This window comes from Gopherus evgoodei, chromosome 1 (genome assembly GCF_007399415.2).
Source record: "Gopherus evgoodei ecotype Sinaloan lineage chromosome 1, rGopEvg1_v1.p, whole genome shotgun sequence".
Taxonomy (NCBI): Eukaryota; Metazoa; Chordata; order Testudines; family Testudinidae; genus Gopherus; species Gopherus evgoodei.
The window spans coordinates 250,684,848-250,708,595 of NC_044322.1; the positions used below are offsets into that span (position 1 = coordinate 250,684,848).

General features: G+C 48.0%; 1 protein-coding gene across 2 annotated transcripts in view; it reads right to left on the reverse strand.

Moving 5' to 3' along the window:
* Positions 1–579: 579 nt before the first annotated feature.
* The window catches only part of LOC115640046 (cat eye syndrome critical region protein 2), a 137,496-nt gene continuing 114,327 nt past the window's right edge, over positions 580–23,748 (reverse strand). For both annotated transcript variants that reach the window (XM_030542925.1, XM_030542929.1), the window contains exons 10-19: positions 22,948–23,077; positions 22,592–22,629; positions 22,400–22,491; positions 22,042–22,168; positions 12,315–12,727; positions 11,286–11,414; positions 10,156–10,975; positions 7,587–8,991; positions 6,852–6,957; positions 580–6,554 (exon numbers count right to left, since the gene is read on the reverse strand). In XM_030542925.1, coding sequence (XP_030398785.1) covers positions 6,549–6,554; positions 6,852–6,957; positions 7,587–8,991; positions 10,156–10,975; positions 11,286–11,414; positions 12,315–12,727; positions 22,042–22,168; positions 22,400–22,491; positions 22,592–22,629; positions 22,948–23,077 — 3,266 coding nt within the window. In that variant the 3' untranslated portion in view covers positions 580–6,548. The remainder of the gene's footprint in view (positions 6,555–6,851; positions 6,958–7,586; positions 8,992–10,155; positions 10,976–11,285; positions 11,415–12,314; positions 12,728–22,041; positions 22,169–22,399; positions 22,492–22,591; positions 22,630–22,947; positions 23,078–23,748) is intronic.

Sequence of the window (23,748 nt, forward strand, 5' to 3'; positions counted from 1 at the left end):
GGTGGTTCGGGGAACGCGAGAGCAAACCGCGGCGAAGCTGGTCTCCTTTCCTGGTTTGCTCTCTCGTTCCCGGAACCCCGAGCAAGCAGGTCTCCTTCCCTGCGGTTTGCTGGGTGGCTCCGGGAACGCGAGAGCAAACCGCGGCGAAGCTGGTCTCCTTTCCCGGTTTGCTCTCTCGTTCCCGGAACCCCGAGCAAGCAGGTCTCCTTCCCTGCGGTTTGCTGGGTGGCTCCGGGAACGCGAGAGCAAACAGCGGCGAAGCTGGTCTCCTTTCCCGGTTTGCTCTCTCATTCCCGGAACCCCGAGCAAGCAGGTCTCCTTCCCTGCGGTTTGCTGGGTGGCTCCGGGAACGCGAGAGCAAACCGCGGCGAAGCTGGTCTCCTTTCCCGGTTTGCTCTCGCGTTCCCGGAACCCCCCTTGAAGCCGCCCAACAGCGCTGCAGTGTGGCCACATCTAACACCACTTGCAGCGCTGGTTGCTGTAAGTGTGGCCACTCTGCAGCGCTGGCCCTATACAGCTGTACTAATACAGCTGTAACAACCAGCGCTGCAAAATTTTAGATGTAGACATGGCCCTAGTCTCTCTCTCTTCCCTTGACTTCTGGGACTGGCCCCATCGCTGATTTGTGCCAATTCCATCTGCATTTTCAAAAGAAGGAAGACCTTCATCAATGGAAATGCAGATGACCGGAATGTGATGAGGCAAATCCAAACCAATGTGCTGTAAACAGTGTTGTCTACAACATCCCACCACTTCTTGAATACTGCCAGTGAGCATGGTAGTGAAAGGAAGGGGGACTGCCCCAAGGGATGTAGCATCATTAAACCCAACACAGGCACAGAAAACACACTTGGATCCTGATTCCCAGTTCACCAAACACACGCTGCCCTGGCTTCCCACACACAGGGGACTGATTAGCCCAGCTCTCACCAGGACAGTTCTTATTCAAAGGCATTTGGAAAGGGTTTTTTTCCTGATTGGTGGGGTGGGGAGTGGAGGGAACAAGAATGGTAGGTTCATTAAGTGCCAGTTAAAAGTATTTTCCTTCCGCATGGGCGGCAGGGGTCCTGCAAAGCTGGAATGTGCTTTACCCCATCTGTATGCTAAACAGATACAGATGGGGAAAGGCTGGAAGGTCAGTGTTTGAGACGCCTTTTCGGTTACAATATGCACAAGCTATTAAGCCCATCACATGACCTGCAGCTGCAACAACATTTTCATGACCTGCCATCTCAATCTCAGCTTTAGAGAGATGGCACAGTGCTCACACACCTGCTATTCAGCCAGTACAGCTGTGTGCATAAAGCAGAATGGGAAATACACAGCAGCAGCCCTCCACACCAAAGGGCTGAAATAAAGTTTTTACAGGCTGGTTTTATTAAACTAGATCCAGCTGCACCGCTGCTATGCAATAGGAACCACTAGCATCCATACAGGTGCCACTATTCATTCCCTGAAGTACCCTTGAGATGATGGGAACTGCAGGTTTACCACTAAACATGACCTCATTCTGCATCTTCTCCTCACCTAACCACGTTCTTTGCATGCCCCAAAGTCAGAGTATTGCTGCACAATGACCAAAAGGCAGCACCCAAGAGAGGTGTCTCCCCACTGCCATCTTGAAACTGGAAACAGGATGAGGTCATAAAGGATATGGAAACAATCCTGGCTGGGCATAAAGACACAGCTAATGACCTACAGATTATGAAGGGACTGAATAGCAGAAGGGAAAATACAACAGGTTATTGTCTAATTACTCCCTTTTTCATTTTAAATGGAGGAGGGCTGCGGTGTGAGGGAAGAAAAGCCACAGGGAAGACACTCTCTTCGTAGTTAATGCTGTGACTAGTTTTCTGTTAAACCATTAATTCTGATACCTCTCCAAGCCTCCAAGAAGCTAACTTGGCAAACATTATACCACAATCCACTTGAGATTTCTCACACATGGTGCTCCTGCGTCAGAGATATGTTTTAGAAAATCTAGGGAGTCGTGCAGCAAGGTGTTAATCAGATGCGACCACTTGACACCAAAAAACATAAGTTTGCTTTTCCAAAAAAGGTTCCTCACACTTTCTGGAGTTATCAAACAGCTCAGCTAGAAACTCCAAATTTGGTTTACTATATTGTCCTGATTGGAGGGCTGGTGCCTTGATTATTTTTGAGTGGTTTGGTCGGTTCATTTTGAAGTTACTTCTTTATGTCATGTGTGTTGGTGATCACAAGATCTTTCAGCACAGTATCTGTTCTAAATATTATATAGCCTTGTTTTTATCCCACATTGGTAATTATAGCAAAACCTGTTCTCTGCACCTGAAGTAGTGTAACTACAAGAAGTTTCCGCATATCACTGGTTTAATGGGATTACTTCTTGTTCATTTGTATTACTGTAGTGCTTAGGGGCCCAATCAGGAAGCACTACAACCCACTGTACATCTGCCAAAAACCTCGCTGATGTGTAGCAGTGATAAAATTCAAATGCTCGAGTCAGAAAATTTTAAAGTAAAGTAAAGTTACAATTCTCTCACCGATGCATGGAAAAAATACCATCAATACTCAAAGAGCTACTCCCTATTCTCTTTAAAATCCTCCTTAAAAACCTCTCTGCAAAGATGCCTAAAATCACTCCTGCCTGGCATTGCCTAGGCAAGTGGTGAACTGTAACTTCTGCTTTTCCACTAATCTCCATTCTTTTTATTGTTCCTTCATTCTCCCAGTCCACTCTGACTCTTTTTTCCCACCTGTTGTATCCTGTCTATTATGTAGAGTGTGATCTCTCAGGGGCAGGGTTGTTTTCTTTGTGATTTGGCTGTACAGTGCTCATGGGCTGGGGCCCTGATCCTTGAGTGGGATTCCTAGGCAATACTGTAATAGAAATAACAATTTATGAACAAACTATTTGAAAAGCTGGAGATTCAGTTAAGATTCCACAAACAATTCTGTCCCAGAACACCCTACTCCTATTACTGTAAACAATCATGATTCCTGTCATATATTTCCAATATAAGCCACGTGCCCCAGAGTCGTAAGTAGACATTTTAGCACCTAAGGCGAGAAAGCATATTTGCGCCCCCTGCCTTTTTTTCCCTGACATTTGTCTGCCTCATTTTTCTGCCCCCGTGGCTTTGCACCCTAGGCAACTGCTCCACCCTGGTTACAGCCCTGATGTGCCCAGTTACAGCAGCCCATAATCCAATAACCTACTAACTCCACGCTACATAAGAGCCGTCACATACAGGCCTTCCTAGAATGGAGTTAGCTACTCCATCCTGTCTCTTGTTCACTGGATACTGATCACCTTTGTCCCTCCTCCCTCCCACATTTCCGCTAAGTCAAGAGCCGGCCATACTTTGATATCTCACACCCTGTATATGGTGTTCAAACACTCAGCATTATCTACCATTCCACAACCCTCTCTAAGGAGAGAGTACAAACCACACTAGTCTCATCATATGCAGCTCTGCCCCTTTTTGATGTGAGGCTGACATCGGACCCTCCATTTACACAGAGATCTCCACTCAAACTCCATTTCCAATACTAGTATTAACTGGAGATGCAAGTGCTTTATCTCATTCTCCACAATTTACAAACCCTCCTATCCTACAAAGACAAAGAGGAGTTTACAGGAAGTTGAAAAGTACTTTAAATATTTGGTATAGCTGCCACCTTACATCATATGCAGGGCCTGTGCCATACTGGAGTAGAGGTTGTTTGTAGAATCTGAATTCAATTTCTAGAGTTTCAGATGTTTGGCCATAAAATTATATTTAGAGTTTCTTGGTTTTTAAATGTGCTCTTTTGTTTTAGTTTTTTTATATCACCAATGAACCAAAGGTTTTTAAATAGGAATAACTGCTGTATTTAAAACTTTCCCTACCAGCCACGTTTATCATCTGGGAATGTGGTCACACATGCACATTTCACTTTTTATACTTGACACTGCTTCAGTACTTCCATTCACTGAATGGGCCTAAGCCTCTCTCTCTCTGAGGGAAGAGACTGCCCAACTCCCATTTATTCCGGCAGTGAGCTGCAGTTCCATTTCCTGTGTTCCAGCCCAGTGGTTCTCAATGGGAGTCTGCAAGCCATTTGCAGGGGGTCCGCGAAGCAGGGCCAGCTTTAGATTGGCTGGGGCTCAGGGCAGAATGCTCAGAGCCCCAAGCGCTAGCACACTGTGGCAGAAGCCCCGAACCCTGGCACCCTGTAGGGCAGAAGCCTCAAGCGCCTCAAATCGCAGGGCTGAAGCCCAGAGCCATGTGGCCCACACCCATGGGGTTAAAGCCTCAAGCCATGGTGCCCTATGGGGCAGAAGCCCAGTGCCCTGTGGCTGAAGCCCAGAGCCATTCTCTCTCTCCCCCCTTCCTGCCCCCCCAGGCCGTGGAGTTTTTATAACATGCTGGGGAGGAGGGGGGCTCAGACAGAAAAAGGTTGAGAACTCTACCCTAGCCTACACCACACTGCCAAGGATAGCTACTCCTTGTCTGCCGAACAGAATAAAGACTAGTTAAAACAGACACTTTACTAACGTGATGTTCTATGTAATTAGATAGTCAAATAATTTATACTAGATTTCCTCTGAGTTGCATGAGGGCTTGGGGCCGGGCATACGCCAAATAATCAGGGCACTGCTATAAGCAGAGGGCAGATAATTAACAGGTTGACTTCAACATGGAGTAAGAAGAGTTGCATTTTAGAAACACACTTGCCACTCAATGCGTATTTGATTCTAGTGTGAATACCACTGCAAGTGTGTGTGTCTAGGTAGCAGAGAACACTGATGCTTAAACTCCTGTTAAGTTTGTGGGCCCAGAATTAGGAAAATGCCTGGAACCCAGCAAAACACTACTAGAGGTGAACAGTATCACAGCAGCAGACCAGCCAGAGTTACTAGGAAATGCGGCAAACACTAAAACATTATTCTGTCCTCATCTGGACAGCTTCAAGAATGTTTATTTTTAATCCAGCAAGTTTCTGAAGCTCACAAAAGCTGTGGATAAAAGTAGTAACAGGACAGTCACAGGTGCTGATGCACTGCAGTCCCATCCAGCAGTATGCCTTATATCAACACCGGGCCCCTGCTCAGTCCCACCAATGTAGCAACACCTTCCCTTCTTGTCCCACAGACCTAGTCCTGTCTCCAAGGCTCACAGCTGTGCCTGCTTGGTGGCTTTACAATGTGGACAAATATCTGCTTCTAATGGGCAAGGATAAGACCACACCAAACCCATTTAATTTGTAATCAAAGCTAGATTTAAACGCAAGTTCTAGCAGGAAAGACTAGTGCATTAACCCAAGGCATTCTTGTCCCACTCCACAACGTCCACTGTGCCCCTTAATCACTCTAGCTGGAAGAAATAATTTCTGATTCACATTTATCTACTAATTTACAAAACGTCCAAAGCTGGCGCCACAGGTTGACAACTTGCTCACGTTGCATCAGACAGGCCCTCCCTAAAGCAGTTCCATTTCCTATTTCACATGAAAGCTGGAGTTCTCATCATTTAAGAGGGACTCTATTTCTGCTTTGCTTTCATCAAAGATGACAAGTTACATTGACAGAAAACCGGGGATCTCTCTATTCCTGTCTCCTTTCTAAGGGGTATTATACCCCTTGCACAATTACTTGTTCCAATAAAGACACCAACTCCATACCACCACTCCATGTTTCTTTCTCCAAACTGCATTGGCGTCACCTAAAGAGGACTAAGGTACAAATGAATAATTAGCCACTTGCTGGTACCCAGATGATTCATACCAGAAATGTCTAGAGGACAATGCTATGAGAGACTTTCAGTTCCTGCTCCTGGTTTCCTTGTTCCCCATGATGGCAGGAGGTGGAAGTGCACTCAACTACTGCGTGGAAGAGGAGAGTGCCATGCTTTGCTCCTGAGCAGTCCCTGTGATCAATTACAGGGTTGTGTCTTAGCTCTAGAGGACTGGAGGAAGGGGAGGAATAGAAAGTTGCAAAGTTCCCATCATCTCCCCCACTGCCATGCCCTGAAAGATTTGTGTGTGACATGATTGTAAACAGTTAAGGATCACCCCAGTGCTACGCCCACTACAAGCTGGGTCCCATCCCTCCCCCATTATGTACAATACATTCACCAACAACAGAAATTTATTAAAAAAGGCAACAGGTAAATTCTGTAAACTGGATCCAGCTCCAAACACACACGTTAATACTACAAGTAAATTCAATCGTTGTCCCTCTTCCACCCTGAAAAATATACCTGAGTTTAGCAGTTCATGACAGTTTCGATCTCCCCCTCCCAACCCAAACCCTGAATGAGACACACTTTCCAGTCATGACAAGCCACTAGTTTGTGATGCATCCTCTGTGCTGTTGAGATCAGCCATACAGCCAGTAGCCAGGGACCCAGGACTATCCCATGTTTAAACACACACAAGAGCCATCAAGGCACTGTGTTCCACTGGACCCTGGAAGCTATATGCCACTGGGGAGAGGGGGAAGGTAGGATGCCTATGTCCTCCTTCCCCCATGTCCAAATCACTTGTGGCTTTCATCTCCTTGGGATTCTTCCTTCCTTGGACTAGCTCTGGAAGAGGAAGAACAAAAGTTGCACTGTTATTTGCTTTAACAAGGAGTTTTATAAAGAAAAGTCTCCATCATTTACACAGTACAACTACTTCAACATGAGTGACGGGACAGGTGTTGTCCCAGGTATAATCCACAATCAGGGATTCCGCTATGAGCATCAGGAGAGTCTTGTTTCCCCCCCACCAGAATTGTTCCATTTCCCTCTTTCCCCCAACCCACTTCCAAATATTTCACTTCTTTAATTAGTGAAAAGAGAAAAGTTCTCAGCCGAACTCTGCTCTTCGCTGGCTCTTACTTGATCCAGAGGCAATGCTGATGGTTTTTGTGGTGGCAGCTCTTCCCGGGACGTGGTTGCTGTAGGCACCTTTGGGAAGGGTGCTTGGGTCTGGTGTATTTGCATTCTGGAACCAAGTTGAATGAAAGGACAGTTTTAGCACAAAAACAGCAAGAATAAATCTCAGCTGCACTGTGTATACAGATTATTTACATACAAGTATGTATTCTAATTACACTGAATCTAGACCTGCCCGTCTTTCTCTGGAATCCCCCACACCAGGCCATGGTCCCACCCCTAAGCCAGGTTTTTTTTTTGTGCATTTGTTTTTGGGTGGGAGGCCAATTCTTAAAGCAGCACCATTTTCTATGCTGGAATGAAAAGTGGCATGTAAAATGGCTGGAAGGACTGGTTTCCTTTGTGGAACTTTGGGGTAGGGGGCTTCCCCCATTGCTCTGGAGACATGTAAAACTGGACAAAACAAGACATGTTCTGATTGGTAAGATGAAGCATTGGTAAAGGGATAGACAAGACAACCTGGTGGGTCTCTCTCATTTCTATTACTGTGCTTTTTAAAAGACTGGCATGAAATTTTCCCTAAGTTTTGTAGACGCCTGACCTATGACAGCAGAACTTTTTTTGTCAATTTGTTCTTCCTACCAGCACCTTGGATTCCAGATCTAGACCTTTTCCAAAAGTACCCAACACTCATCACATCCTCCAATTTTCCCCCCTTCTTGTGGAAAACAATCTTACCCCGCTGGTCTGTACATGTCCTGGGGCACCCCCATGCCACCTCCGCTGCCTCTCTGCTCCATCAGTAGGGCCTGAAAGTGACCCATGTTCTCTTCCCGGCAGCGGTACAAGGGTCCCTCCTGAGTGAGACCATTGGCTTGGCCGGTGGCTGGATGACGAGACAGGTGAGCATTCACTGGTGATCCATAGGTCCTGGGCTGGAAATGACTGGCTGGATGCCGGGATGCATAAGGAGACCCTGTCTGCAGCATCACCCCATGGGGAGGGAAAGCTGATGGACCAAATCTGATCCCAGAACTCAGAGGCGGGGGGAGAGCCCCATATAGGAACTCCCCTGCTGCCACTGAGCTCTGCCTCTTGGTGGCTGCATTATGGTTGTCCAAATCAAGAAACTCTTTGGGACTCTCTGGCCTCTCCTGGGATTCATCTGACTTCTCATCTTCAGGTCCTGGATCCTGCCCATCGCCTGGAGGAACCTCTTTGGCGCTTGCCACGTCCATTCGGTTTGGGGACGCCAGGGCAGTGCTGAATGCCTCGCAGCCCTGAAGACTACCCACATTCCCCCTGTCTGAGAAAGAAGGCCTAGCCAGAGGTGGGTGGGCGGGCGGATGCCCACCAGGGTTGGCCTGGGGGTGGAGAGGCCTTTGCCAGTCTGAGTAGCCTTGTGGACAAGTGTAGTATGGAGGTCGCTGGTAGTGGTGGTAGGAAGGTGGAGGTTGTGGCTGATAGGGATAGGGCACCCCCTGATGGGGACGATACCGAGGAAAGACACCGTGATGGGTGTTACTATGCTGAAAGCCCCGAGTGGGGAAATGCTGTGGATGGGACACAGAAGGAGGCTTCCCTCCCATCATAGGGCTGAACCCCTGCAGTCCTGGATTGATATGGTAACGTGTGGCTGAATTTGGATATTCCAAACCAGGCATGTAGAGAGGGGGAAACTGGCTCGAAGCACCCCCCACTGAGCCTCCATCCACACCAGGAGTACTGGTGCTTTGTCCCATACAAGGCACAGCGACCTCTGACAAAGTCTTCCCCCCAGGACAAAGGGGCTTCTCCAAGATGTTAACCGCCAGTCCTTTCCCCTCATTGCCACTGGTGGGTCCTTCACCTACAGCCCCATTTTCAGGCCCAGGCCCTCTCTCAGGTGCTGTCACAAGGTCTCTCACACAGGCCTGGCCTGTCGGGCCAGTGTAGGTGCTCTGTCCTGGCCAGGCACTCTTGCTTTGCATTGCCTTTGGGTCATTTTTAGTTCCAGAGTCATCTTCCTCCTCCTCCCGTGGCAAGCTCCGTCTGGTGCAGTCCATCTGTAGAGGGGGGTTGGAATGAGGTAGCAGTTTGGGGTACGTCCCTTCTGGAACACTGATGCACTGAGCCTTCTCTTCTACTCCAGGTGGGGGCTCCACTGCAAAAGGGGAAGTGGAAAGAATTAACCCAACTCCTTCATGTCCCTGACATCCATTCCTACTGTTGTCAGCCCAAAGTCACTGCACCTCACCTCTTGAGAAATTTAACCATTTCTTTACATAGCGGTCATGTTACCTTGGCTGCTTGTAGATAATGGTCACTAGCCAGCTTCTAGGTCAGTGGCTTAAATGTTCAGTGTTGGTTGCCAGCCAGCACATTTTCCATGCTGGGAACCACCACCAACAAAGCTACTAGTGCTCCAGAGGCAGTAGGTGAATCCTGTTTAAAAATTAGAGAAGACTTTGGACAAAACAGCTTTCCAGATCATGCACTGAAGACGCACGTCACCACACTGCAAATTAAAGTCAATTCTAACACTTTGGGGAAATCAACTTTTACATAAATTCCAAGAAAACTCTTGAAACTTTATGTACTATTATTTTTGGTCCTATGGTAATGCCCAGCAGGATCAGGACTCTTGATGTGATGTGGAAAGGAAGATAAGGTCCTAGCTTTAAAGAGCTATCTGTAATCCAAATCCTAGAAGTTCTTGCTGCTTCATTTCAACTGATATTAACTAAAATTTAATGAAAACCAAACACCAAAAAACAAATTGTCCATGCTTTAATAATAGTCTGATGATTTTAGATTTCTCTTGGAATTCTTGCATTTCTAATTATATAAATATAAAAAATTAAGTATATCTGAGTGCTTAGAAGCTGGTATAGCCAATATTTAATGTGTTTAACTATGTATCAAAATGTATTAAGCCAGTCTAAGTGGTTTGGGATCTAGCTTACAGTCTCTGCGTGGGGCTCCAACACTGACTTTGTCACAAAATGACATCACCTTGCAAACAAGAGAGCAGCTGTCAGTACTAGATGCATAAATGCTAAATTATAATTACATGTGACCATTCCCCCCATCCCATTTCAATTTGGTGTAGGTGAAAAGGGTGGCTTGAGCTGCCTTGTCTAGAAAAATAGTTAAATGTTCCTTTAACAACAAACCCTATTGATCAGTTTGATGGGCAGTCTATCAGAAGTGAGTGAAACCAAGTATAATGGTGAGGGGGGAAAGGTGTGGAAAAGAAAAAAGGAAATGAAAAGTTAACTCTGGCAGGGACCTGCTGGCCTCTTCAGACCAACAGAATTAAAATTACCTCGGTTGCTTTCTGGCTCCACTGTCTGACTGGCATCCTGAGGGTTTCCATTACCCAAGACTGGTTTCGGAGGCTGCACATTTGCTGATGCGACATGGGCCAGCTGTGGGAAGGGGCCAGGCAGATGCGGGGGAGGAGGCTGACGGGGGTGGTAAGGCACACCCGGTGGGCACACACGAGATGACAGCTGCTGGATGGCGATCATCTCTGGACTGTCCATCATGGAATCCCCACCTTGGCATCCTCTCTGAATTTGAGGGGGTCCACCAAACACAGAGGCTGGAGGCTGCTGCATTCTCTGACCGGTGGCTTTACCAGGTGGTCTGATGTATCCTGAGGCAGGGACCCCATGAGGTAGGAAATTTGATTGCTCAGTCCACTGGCTGGGAGGCAGAGGTGGTCTTATTGCCCGAGGGTCCATCATATGACTAAGAGCACGAGACTGCAAAGAAGGTCCTGTGCTCAACGGGGACTTCTCGTCTGGGCCCAGGGAGGTCTGGTTTGTAGCACTGTGACTTCCATTCCATGCAGCAGGATGTGCTCGATTTAGATATTTATATGGTCTATACATATGGCCTGGGAGGACCTCTGAGCTTTCAGGTAGTCTCATTGGAGGTCCATTGTGCCTTGGAGGAATAAATCCTTGCTGGAACTGCACTGGGGGGTACATACTAGCATCTGGGGGAGGGCCACTCATCCGCCCAAGCTGCAGGGATCCAGGCTGTGGCCCCAGTGCAGAGACATGTGTTGGCCCTGCACACATCTGCTTCTCTGGTGCAGCCAGTCTGTGTCCTCTGTGTTCATTCAGTCCGACTGTAGACTGTGGGAGGGAGAGAAAGAGGCCAGGTTCAGTGAGAATCACCACTTACTCTTTGTAGCTTTTCATGTACCAGTAACAGGAGGAGACAGGAAAGAATCAGTGACTCACAGCATCGGACAGATCCCTCCCCAGGCAGAGGATGCCATTTGGCATTGTAACCAACAAATGCAGTGAGGTGGAAACCGCAGTCACTGACTCATACACCATGAGTACAGAAGGGCAGATCATGGCTCCCTGCTCTCTGGATCCATTCTATTTCTTTCAAAAGGCTAGAACATGGTACACATGAATTTCAGAGCAAGGCTCTTACCTGCATGGCAAAGTGCTGGTGCTGCTGAACTGGATCTCCAGGGTGGGGCTCTGGTACTCGCGGTGATCCATACAGTTTGGCTGGATCTGATCCCCGCAGAGGGCCAAATGTTCCTGGCACTGCTGGCCGCTGGAAAGAAAAACAAAAGCTGCAGAAGAGCAAAGCTGCTACAGATACTGGGAAGCCATGGACTGAGGTGCGTCTAACAGGCTGTTTGAGTCTCTGACTGAATTCAGTTGCTTATTCCAAGGAGCTATGCTGGAGACTGTGGTGTACAATAATACAGATCCCATGCCACAAAGTTACTCCTTCACACAGGGAACCAGAAGAAATATCCCAGCTATGAATCCCACAGACCAGGCCTTTATACAACTGCCAGACACCTAACTAGCTTGAGGCTAACAACAGACAGATTAGGGAGGAGCTCCCACCAGCTAGTTCCAGGACAATTCCCAGACCCTGACAGAGCCTGGATTAATTGAGAAGGGGGACTCTTCTACCAGGATGCTTGATTGCTCCATCTTTCACGTAAGCCTCTGGGGCTTGAGCTCCAAGCAGCAGTCTTGTTCATTATACTCGGCTTTTGATTAGGAAGCTATAAGTAGCACAGAGGCAATTGAGCTGTCTATCGGCAGACTCAGGAAGATAAAACTGTATCATCTTTGCAACCCTAACAGCTAAAATGTTTAAGCCTAAAATCTGTAGAACTGAGGGCATAATTCCACTCACCAAAGAAAAGTGTTTTATTTACCATTGCCCTGGGGACTTTTCAAGTCTTGCATGGATCACACCAGGAAGGAAGAATGGAGGCGTGAACCAAAGAAGGTTAAAAGGACACAGAGAAAACTATAGAGGGACAAAGAAGGAAAAGGGAGGAGGAAAAGAGAAATGAGAACCCATGTTCCACCACCAAAAAGAGGCTCCGATCATAAAGGAGGGATTCTTCTGGGAACTTACAGGAGACCATTTTATTCTCGGGCCCTTCTCTGCATGTATAATCTGTGAAAAACCATAGAGGCCAGTCCTTACCATCTGGCCAGGGTGTGGCACCTGGCTGGGCATTCCACCATAATGCAGTGGGCGAGGGAAGCCTTGGCCGTTGGAAGCGCCCACCTCCCGAGGGGGTTGCATTGTGCTGCCACTTGGTTCCTCTGCAGAGGAGGAAGATGAGGAGGAAACAGGAGCCCGGGAAGCAGCCCGGAATGGTGGTGGTTTCCCTCCATTCTCCAGGTGTTGCTGTCTCCTGCCTGATCCCTCAGGGTCTCTAGATCGGGTCCAAACATTGCCAGTGCTCGAGCGCCCGGTCCGACGGCTCCTCTTCTCCCGTTTCCCATCCACTCTGATCCAGAACTCCTCATCTGTGTCCCCATCTTCACCAGGGAAGTGCTTCATCATTGCCCGGTGGAAGCATCTCTCCAAGTTGTATGCCATCTTGGTGTATTCTGTGTTCAAAACAAGAGAGGCAGAGAGACAGACCTTAATGGATAAAGATAATCAGACAAAGTCAGATTGTCTCTACTCTAAAGGCTCTGACTTCTCATGTTTATATAAATATCTTCCTTGGAGAAGCTAAATAGAAAGGTGAAGAGGGAAGGGCTGTTTGAAACCAGCCCACTCTGAGTTATGATCTCATCTGACTCGGTCAGTACTTGGACTGGAGACGTTCAAGAAACACAAGGTGGGTGAGGTAATATCTTTTATTGGGCCAACTTTTGTTGGTAACAGACAAGCTTTTGAGCTACACAGAGCTCTTTTACAGATCTGGGAGAGCAAGCATCATAGCACAATGCATGATAGGACAGATTGTTTAGCACATTTAAGGCAGTGCCCATTACCACCTCTGCAGTCATAGGACAAAAAGAGGGGGTTACTAGGTTACAGATTGTTGAAATAAACCACAAATCCAGTGTCCCTGTTCAGTCCATCATTTTTAGTGTCTAGCAGAGTTGTGAATTTAAGCTCCCATGTTTGTCTTTTGAAAGTGTTGTGCAGGTTTCCTTCATGATGCAGTTTATTTTGAGACCACATCAAACTAACATCCCAAAATGGTTTAAAGGGGAATTATGTTGCTAGAAGTGCCAACTCTCAAATTATACTTAAGATACTGGATCTGAACAGTCAGTCAGTAACAATCTTATAGTATTTTTAAGAGCGGTGTCAACCTCCAGGTCCTGGAGAAATTCTTATGTTTTCCGAACTGGAATTCCATAGTAGTGTAATCTGGTTATTATATTCAATTTCTTGGACTGTTATTAAGCTTTGCTGTGCATTATACAAAAAGGTGAAATTCTCTCTATATAGTTTTGAAAGCACTTTCTGATCCTTGTGCACAGAACTTGTTACATGGATCTCAGTCATCCCATGTGTATTAGTTCCACAGGAAAATTTTCTCAGATGTAGTTTCTTGGTTTTCAGTGGAGTCCATAAGAAGTAGAATGGCATGCCAGCGGCATCAAGAGAGTGACTCAGTGCAAATCACATGATAGGTTGTTTCCTCTAGACCACTCCAGAATTTTCTTTGTAGCACACCACTACTGGAAAAAAACGGTTACTTACCTTTCGTAACTGTTGTTCTTTGAGATGTGTTGCTTGTGTCCATTCCATTCCCATGCTGTGTGTGCGCACCCATGTGCACGGTCATCGGAGATTTTTGCCTTAGCAGTACCCGTAGGATTGGCTGCGGTGCCTCTTTGAGCACCATGCTTATGCATCAGTATATCAGGCGCTGCCTGCCCTACACCCTCTCAGTTCCTTCTTGCTGGCAACTCCCGACAGAGGGGCAGTAGGGTGGGTAATGGAATGGACATGAGCAACACATCTTGTAGAACAGTTACAAAAGGTAGATAACCATTTTTTTCTTTGAGTGCCTGCTTATGTTGATTCCATTCTAGGTGGCTCATAAGCAGTGCCAACTGAGGTGGGCTCGGAATTCATGGTCTTGCAGCACTGCTCTGCCAAAGCCAGCATCATCTCGAGCTTGCTGGGTAAGTGCACTGTTACCTGAAAAAATTTAGGGCACCGCTCCTATACCCTACTGAGGGCTTAAGGCATGATCTGGTTAATTTAGGACATCCTATTTATACCCTACTGAGGGCTTAAGGCGTGACCCAATTAATTTAGGTACCCCCATTTGGGGGTGGGGGGGCAGTTTATGGTGTAAGGCACCTATTTTTATCCATGGGGCTTAGGAAGAGACCTGGGCACTTTAAGTACCTGCCCTTTTTTTTTTTTTTTTGGGGGGGGGGGGGGAGGCGGCTTAGGGCTTTATGGGTCAGCAGAACCTTTTTTTAGTGAAAGAACCTTACACAGTTGTGCTTTAAACATTTATTTATTAGCAACACACACAGAATACATATATTAAAAACATTTTTTTGCTTACCATTTTTAATAAATAGACAAATTTTACGCGATGACTAGTCAGGATTTATTTATTTTGGTTTTTTTTGGCAATGCCTCTGCACATTACGGTTGTGCAGAGGGGTTAGAGTTTTTTGATGTTGAACTGCACTCCAGAAATGGTTTTTAAAGAGCACTGTTTTTTATTTATATTAGATAGGTAAACTAGGCTTTAAAAAAAGGTATTACATTTATTATATTATTTTATATTTTTAAATAATAAAAAATTCAATCAATTATACACTGGCACTTATGTGGGGTTTTTTGCTTAAGTTTTTTACTTTTTATTTTTTATGCCCAAATTGTAACTTAATTGTGACCTTTTTTATTTATGCAGATGGTCAGCATCAAACGCTGGTTAGAACTTATCTTATCATTTGTTGAGGAGCTTTTTTTATATTTTTTAAAAAACATTTAGTGTTTTTACAACCTTGGTGGTTATAACTTTTGTTAAGGACATTCCTGAGGTGAGAATGCTTTATCAGCAGCAGAACATTCCTTTTTTTCAATTTTAGTGGTAAACTCGCTGAGTTTTACCCAAGGCTGGTTTCATATGGGATTGTGGGGGATTGATTAGGTCTCAGGCCTACAATTCTCCTCTGTGATGACGCTTTCACCAAAGCGGTCATCATTACCACAGGATACCCATGTTACGTTACTAGGGTATGCTTTCCGGATATGGTCAGCAACAACTGATTTCACATATTGGCTGTATGTATTTTTTGGATTTTTTTTTTTTACCCATACCACCAATATTACCATGCTTAAAAGCAAAGCCAATTGGATTTCAATTATTCAATTATAAATTATTCAATTATAATGTGCTGTGTTTATCAGTTATGCTGCTTCTTATACGTTTTGCATTTATTTTAGGTGGTGCATTTTGCCTGTAATTACTTAGCCACCAAGTACCGTCCCTGCAACACAGCTGCCTTAGTTTGCTCTTGCAAACCTCAAATTTGTTCCCCTCGTGTCTGTTGCCTTTGTTTGCATGCCAAATGGATGGCAGGATTCCCCTTTTTTGCTGCAATTAATTGTTCCTGGGCAACTCCATGGATTAGTGCATTAACCCGCTCACACTCCATTTTTCACCTTGAAGAAAAAACATTTTTTTTAATTTACTCACTTGGGATCGAGTCGCAGCTCCAGTCTCTTAAGGTGGCCTGTAAATTCTGCTACCATCCATGATTCCTGCCGTTCCCTTCTCAAGGGGGCATATGGCCCTTTGGGAAAGGCATAGGGGTGAGAGGTATGACCATCCGGAATCTGTCCCCTCGGGATCAGTCCAAATATCCCTCGTTAGATAAGTATCATCTCTGGGGTCTGAAGTACCCCTGGTATCTGCATCTATTCCTCCCCTTACTGCTGCCACAATGCCTCTCTGGGCTCCCAGTTTATATTTCAACTCTTAATCTGTTGCATGCAGGAGGAATGATGACCGCTGGCTTGGGTCCGATCCTGTTTTTCCTGCAGGATTGTTCTGACAACCGCCTGAACGTCCCACGGAAAGTGGAAAGCCGAGATAGCGGCCAGATGGACATTGATTGATGACAGAGACAAATCTTGGAGTCTGAGGTGCTGCAGATAATCCAGGATCTCCTGCAGTGGGGCCTGCTCAGCCCGGATACTCCATTCTGAGACCCAGCACATGAACCTTTTCCATCTGGCCAGGTAAGTCGCTCTGGTGGAGGGTTTTCTGATACCCAGCAAGACCTGCCGAATATGAGCCGAGAATTTCCGCTCATCCACGCTTAGCCATGCAGTAGCCATACTGCCAAGTGCAGCCCCGCCAGGTTCAGGTGCAGAAGGCTGCATGGCTCTGTGACAGCAGATCTGACCAGAGGAGCAGCTGCAGCGAAGCAGCTACTGAAAGTTTCAGCAACGTGCCAAACCTGTGATGGTGAGGCCAAACGGGGGCTATTAGGATAATCTTTGCCCTGTCCTGCTTGATCTTCAAAAGGACCGTGTGAATCAATGGCACGGGTGGGAAGGCATAAAAGGCATACATCAGTGCCCCTGACCACGGGATGAGAAACGCATCTCATAGGGAGCCCCTGTCCATCTGCCAGATTGAACATAACAAGTGACATTTCCTGTTCTGCCGGGAAGCAAACAAGTCCACCTGGGGACTTCCCCACCTCTGGAAGATTATGCTGACCATCTCTGGATGGAGCGACCACTCGTGGGGAGATGAGAAGGTCCTGTTGAGGTGATCTGCTAGCACATTCTTGGTTCTGGACAGGTGCACAGCTACCAGATGAATGGCATGTTGCACACAAACTTCCCAAAGGCTGAGAGCTTTCTGATAAAGGGCCGAAGACTTAGCACTACCTTGCCTGTTGATGTATTACATTGTGGTGGTATTGTCCTTCAGGATCTGCACCACCTCATCCTTCACGTGGGGCAAGAAAGCCTGGCAGGCCAGGTGAACTGCTTTGAGCTCCCTGATGTTGATATGGTGTGCCAGATCATCCCACAGCCAGCGGTGCCCCAATCGCCCAGATGAGCTCCCCAACCCAGGTCCAAAGCTGGTCCAGGTCTGAAGGGAACTCCCTCCAACACCGACCTAGGGTCCAACTACCAATCCAGGGATGACCGGATATAATCCGGCACCCTGACTATCCGGTCTTAGTCGTGCCTGGTGAGGATGTAGACTGATGCCAGCCACGCTATTAGGGGTCACATATGGAGCCGGGGATGACTTACCACAGATGTGAATGTAGCCCAACAACCGCAGGCAGGTGTGAGCCGTGGTGAGCAGGTGGTTCTTCACATGGGAGATCATGTCTGACACGGCCTGAAAACACACTTCTGGAAGAAAGGCGCTGGCTCGCATGGAGATGAGAACTGCCCCAATCAACTCTATTCACTGTACTGGTGTTAAGGTGGATTTTTTCTCGTTTATCAACAGACCCAGGTTATGACAGGTGGAACACACCAGATCGAGGCTCCTTTGTACTTGTTCCCGGGACCTGCCCTTGATGAGCCCAGTCGTTGAGATACGGGGAGACCTGGACCCCTCGATGTCTCAAGTAAGCAGCCACTAGCACCATACATTTTGTGAACACCTTTGGGGCTGATGAGAGGCCAAAGGGCAGCGCCATGAATTGAAAATGGCATCTGCCCACTATGAAATGGAGGAAATGCCTGTGACCTTTGTGATCCAGCAGGGCCAGGGAGCAGTGGGAGAGTGGCAGAGGGGAGATATAAAAGCCATAGGCTAATTAAGGCGTGGTTCTCTATAGACTAGGGAAGGTTACTACAGGTTAATTGGCGCACCTGTAGCCAATTAAGCCCTGTCAGGAACCTAATAAAAAACACCCTGTTTCAGGCAGACAGTGTGGAGTGAGGATGGAGAGAGGACTGGAGTATGCTGGTGTGTTGCTGAGAATTAAAAGACCAGAGAACCGGAGGAAGGGAGACCCTGCCCCAGCAGGGCAGGTAGACTCCCTGCCACAGCATCAAGGACCAAGGGTAACCCTACCCAGTTGGGAAGAGGGTAAGTAACCCGCAGGGACTGAGAAGGATTGGGGCTCAGTGTGAGGAGCAAACCCAGACCCCTTCCCTGCTTTCCTCCTCTACCACCTTCCCAGGCCGCTAGTGGGGCCCTTGGCACCCCAAGAGCAAGGGCAAGGTGCGGCGTCCTAACACCCTCCCATCCCCCAAGAAAAGTGCAGGACCCACCATACCAACATTGGCCATTTTGTCACACCTTGAAATATGGAAATAAGCATCCTTCAAGTCGATAGCGGCGTACCAGTCTCCCAGATCCAGGGAGGGGGATGATCGAGACAAGGGAGACCATGCGAAACTTCAACTTTCTGAGAGACTTGTTGAGGCGACACAGGTCCACAATGGGTCTGTGGTGCCCTTTTGCTTTCGGGATTAGGAAATAGAACCCCTTTCCTTTCATGTCTCGAAGGACCTCCTCCACCGCCCCCAGGTGCAGGAGGTTCTCGACCTTTTGAATGAGGAGTTGCTCGTGAGAAGGGTCCCTGAAGAGGGACGGAGAAGAAGGGGGCTGGGAGGGAGGGGCGGCTGAAAATTGCAGGGCATAGCTCCTATACTGTGATCTGAGGTGACCTGCGACCATACCGAACAGTAGGGATGAAAACGGCTGAGGAAAGAACAAAGTGGATCCAGGGAGTTGACTGGGACGTCGCTCTCAACTTCACCTTCAAAATGAGCACTTCTGGCTCCCTGGATGCTTAGCTGGGCCGAGCTGCATGGATGAGTGGGAGTTGGAAGGGTGGGGACGACTAATACTCGTGTCTCTATCCCTTTGCCTTGCAGACCCCTGACAAGGCTGACAAGGTTTTGGCAGAAGGGGTGGTCAGAACTGCTTCCTTGCAGATTGCAGCATATGCATATCCAGTGAGTGAAGGGTGGTCTGAGTGTCCTTTAACCCATGCAGCCTCATGGCCTTTGCTCTGCACAAAGTCCATTGCCATCGAATGGGAGGTCCTGGATCGAGGTCTGTATCTCTTGGGAGAGGCGGTCTGAAGCTAGGAGCTGTGCCTCATGACCATTGCTGATGCAACCACCTTAGCTGCCAAGTCCACCATGTCCCATGTCATTTGCAGAGAGCACCAAGCCACAGCAGTGCCCTCTTCTACCAGGGTGCCAAATTCCTGGGCCAAACCCTGTGGGAGTGACTCCTTGAACATATAGAGGGAATCCCATAAGTTAAAATTGTACCTGCCCAAGAGGTCCTGGTGGTTCATCACCCGGAATTGCAGGCTGGCTGTCGAATACATTTTTCTCCCCAAAAGGTCCAGTCTTTTGGACTCTTTATTTCTGGGAGTTGAACTGGTGTGCCCCTGCTTGGCCATCTCCTCCACCTCTTGGTCACCTGTCGAAGCAGGGTCTGGTGTTCTTTAAAAGTGTCCAGCAGACTGGCCTGAGGGTCCCATGATCACCTTGTCCAGGGATGAGGAAGACAACTGTACTGTTGAAGGAGGCTCCAGGGCATCATCCCCTGAGGGGGGAGGGGGTTTTGGGGTGGGCACTGTCTCCTCTACCCCGACCTCCGAGTGTGCTTCATGCACCGAGCCCGGTGCCATCAACTTTTGATCTGAGGTGACGGCAGATCAGCAGTGCGAAGAGGGCATCATCATCACTGGCATGCCCCACGCACTCCAATAAGGCCACTGTGCTGGCCCCTGGCCATGCTGCCAAGGCAGCGCCATAGACGTTGATGCGGCCTCAGGTGCCCAATTGTGCCAGTGGACTCTCAGCAAGGGGCTAAACTGCCCTTCCGTGCTAGAGAAATCCTCTTCTGGTGACCACGGCGAGGTTGCCAACACCTGTGCCTGCCTGCTGACTGTTGTGGTCGGAGGCCGGTACTTGGAGGAGGAGCGGTGCTGGTACCAAGGGAACCAGTATCGTGATGGGGAGCATTCCCACAGGGCAGGCGACTAAGATCTGCGCCGAGAGGATGACCAGTGGGAAGGCGAATGGTGCCGGTTGTACAGAGACAGCCGCCTCGCCCTAGGTGATCCGCGTTGAGATGGCAGGGAACGCGAATGCAGTGCCAGTGATCGAGGGCAAGCCCCAGAGGATCTGGGCTGTGATGCCAGAGATCTCCAATGTGCAGACGGAGATCGCTGCCTTAGCTCGGGGGAATTGGTGGTGCTCCACTGGCCCCTGGGGGTCTTAGTGGCTGGCTTGCCCACATAGGGAGCCTTTGCCACCTCCTGCGGCATGTGTGGTGCTGGTGGCACGGGCGGAGGCCTCTGTTCTCTTGGCGCCGGGGGAGGGCATCAATGTTGCCACAAATTTGGGTCCACATGGCTACCGGAGTGGCCGGGCAGCCCGAACTAGGTATTTTTCCTGATGCCTCATGGCCTCTCTTGCCCAGTGCCGGGGGGCCATGTTTCTTAGTTTTCTTTCTGGGTACCAGCAACGGAGAGCGGTGCCTGACAGAACCCGGTGCCAGGGGTGCACTGTGCACTGAGGCCAAGATAGTTGGAGTTAAGTCAAGGCGGGATGGCTGAGAAGCTGGACGGAGAGCAGCCTACATGAGGAGAGCCCTCAAACGAATATTCTGCTCTTTCTGAGTCCTGGGTGGAAAACTTTTACAAACACGACATTTGTCCTTCACATGTGATTCCCCCAAGCACTTAAGGCAGCTGCTGTGGGGGTCACTTAAAGGCATAGGCTTGTTATAGTCCACGCAGGGATTAAACCCCAGAGACCAGGGCGTGCCCCACCTGGGGCAAAGTCCCCTCTGGAACTCTAACTTCTAACTACATTTAACAAATACTTAACACTAACTACTATAAACAACTACTTACAAGGCCCTAAGGCTCAAAGTCAGAGAGGAAACCACTAGCCCTTGCTATGCAAGGAGACATGCTCCAAATAACCACCATGGGAGGCAAGAAGGAACTGAGAGGGTGTAGGGCCGGCGGCACCTGATATACCTAAGCATGAGTACGGCATTCAAGGGGGCACCACAGCCAACCCTATGATACCACTAAGGCAAAAATCTCTAACAACCGTGCACGTGCGCACACCTAGAATGGAATCAACATGAGCAAGCACTCGAGGATGAACAGAGAGATCTCGTCCCTCTGTGATGCTGCAATTCACTTTCACTTGGGGACAATGCTTGAGGGATCTAAACTCCTTACTCTCCACTGTTACACTGGCTGACACTGGCAGGTGCTGGCGAGACAGAGCCTGCAATATTCCCATATTGATAACCTGCACGTTTCACCTCAGTGAGGCACCAGATTTTAATTGCCATAGCAATGCGGAGTCCTGATGGTCCCAGGGCCTCCCACCAGCTGACTTGTGTTGCTGGTCTAAGACTCAAAGGAGAACCTAAGAACACCATTCCCCTCCAAAGGCTGCACACACACTGTGTTCCTCCCTGAGTTTTACTTTAAAGACACTGAGGGCTAAGCATACTCCTGCCCTCCACACAATCCCTGTAATTCAGATACCATCCCCGTAACACAGAGAACACACACATACAAGAAAGCAAACTCCTGAAGGGTCTTTTTTTTTCACACCTATTGCACTCTGCCCAACTAGACTAGATCCTTTGGTACAGTTAATAGGCCCCAATTTATCAAGGGATTTAAGTACATGCATAACTTTACATGTGTGAGTAGCCACAACTGAAGTCAACGTGACTGGTCATGTGCTTATCATTACAGACACATTTACAAACCTTGCTGAATCGGGGCTTTACTATCCATGAACTCCTGCTGTCACCTCCACCCTCCAGATGGTATCCAGAAAGAGTTCTGGTGTCCAGTACGAGTCAGCTATGGATGACTAGGTAGAGGGTAGGGCTTTTAGACCACCAAGAGCTACCAACAAATGGAACAAGTTTTCTCATTGCTCTTACCGCTGCCTTCACCATTGTATTTTAGGCAGTTCCTGAACATGGTCTTCATGTCACCCACAAACTCCTCCTTGGTGCAGTACTGACCTCCATTCAGCTTCTTCTCCATGCTAGAAATGTCCATGGGAGCCTGAAACACATCAACATCTCCCTTCAATTACAACAAAGCATGAGAGAGGCCCACAAGGTGGTGTTACTAGCTTCCTAAAGAGGCCAGAAGGGACTGTTACGATGATCTAGTCTGACCTCCTGCATAACACATGGCCAAATAACTAAAAAGAACTGACTAAAGACCTAGCTTTCTACCAATCCAAAAAGTCACATGCAAGACCGATGGAGCGGATTGGACCATGTTGCGTACCTTAATGATCTGGTAGTAGTTTGGAGCATATGATTCATCTACTGGTTCCAAGAAGGGCCAAGAGTCCTTGTGAGCCTTTACCACATCTAGAACTGACCACAACAAAAGGAAGAGAAACTGTTACGTACAACCAGGCAGACATTCACTTATTTTTAACTCCTGCGAAGTGAAAGGCGAGAGTAGGAGACTGACCTTTGTACATGGCGGTGAACTCATCATCCAGTTCAAAGCTGCAAATGGTAAGTGCAATAATGAATACACACACGCTTATCTTCATCATTCCTCCAACCCATACCTGGTGCTCCCAACAGTAAGGTTCTGCAGAAGAATCCGTACGTGCATCCACACTACGAACACCATTCAAACAGACACTCTCTTGCCTGTACCGCACTCTACGCCCCTCAGACATTCCTCCCACCTCAATCCCCTCCTCACCATCCTTATTACCACCCACCCCATTTACTGTATCACTGGCCACATTCCTCCTACTTCCTACCCTGAAAGTGTATGAATGCACAGGCATGTTGCACACACTGCAATGTACTCACAGATCCTTGGTCTTCCTTTCCTCCCTAGCAGGAGAACTGGGATCCAAGTGGGAAAGCTCTGGGGGAAGCTCCTTCCCCTGGGCCAGAAGCCAAGCCCGTTCTTCCCGGAGTTTCCTCCTCCTGGCTCGTTCTGCAATGGGAGAAAAAAAGCCGTTTAGCCCTCTTACCCCTCATCAGTAACATGACACAAGAAAACTAAGGAGGCTATTCAGCAGCCAGTTTCAGGAGGCTGTCGTGTCCGACAACCAAGGGCTTTACCCAGTAAACGCTGTCATCCCTCCAGCAACGGCAGCAGCAAGAAAACAGAATACAGGAGCACCATACCTGCCTTTCCTCTTCTCCTCTCCACCTTAACAACAACCTATTTTGCAGTGTCACTGTTGCAAAGCTGCTGCTAGCCTGTTTCCAGACAAATTTCCACTTAACTGACCAGTCTGGGCCAGCTATGTTGCTGAGGTTTAAGAGGTCAGTGGCAGAGATGGCAGGAGCTACTTTCAGACCCACCTCTGGTCTGCAGCCAGGCATTGGTTAGCAACTGTTCTGTTTCAGATGGGGAAGTTTACTGGTTGTATGTGAGCTTAGTTTTTGGGTTTTTTTTATAACAGGTCTAAGTCACTTAAATTCACAAGCACATGTTTTGTACCAAGATTATGTCTCCAGAACTGTGTTCTGAGAAGACTCTGTTTCCTTGGTCACTGCAGCTGCAGCAACCCACATATGGTATGAAGGTGGGATCTCCCACAGAGGAGAATACCAGAGACTTGGAAATGTAAGGTGAAGACCCAAAGAAAGGGTAGCAGA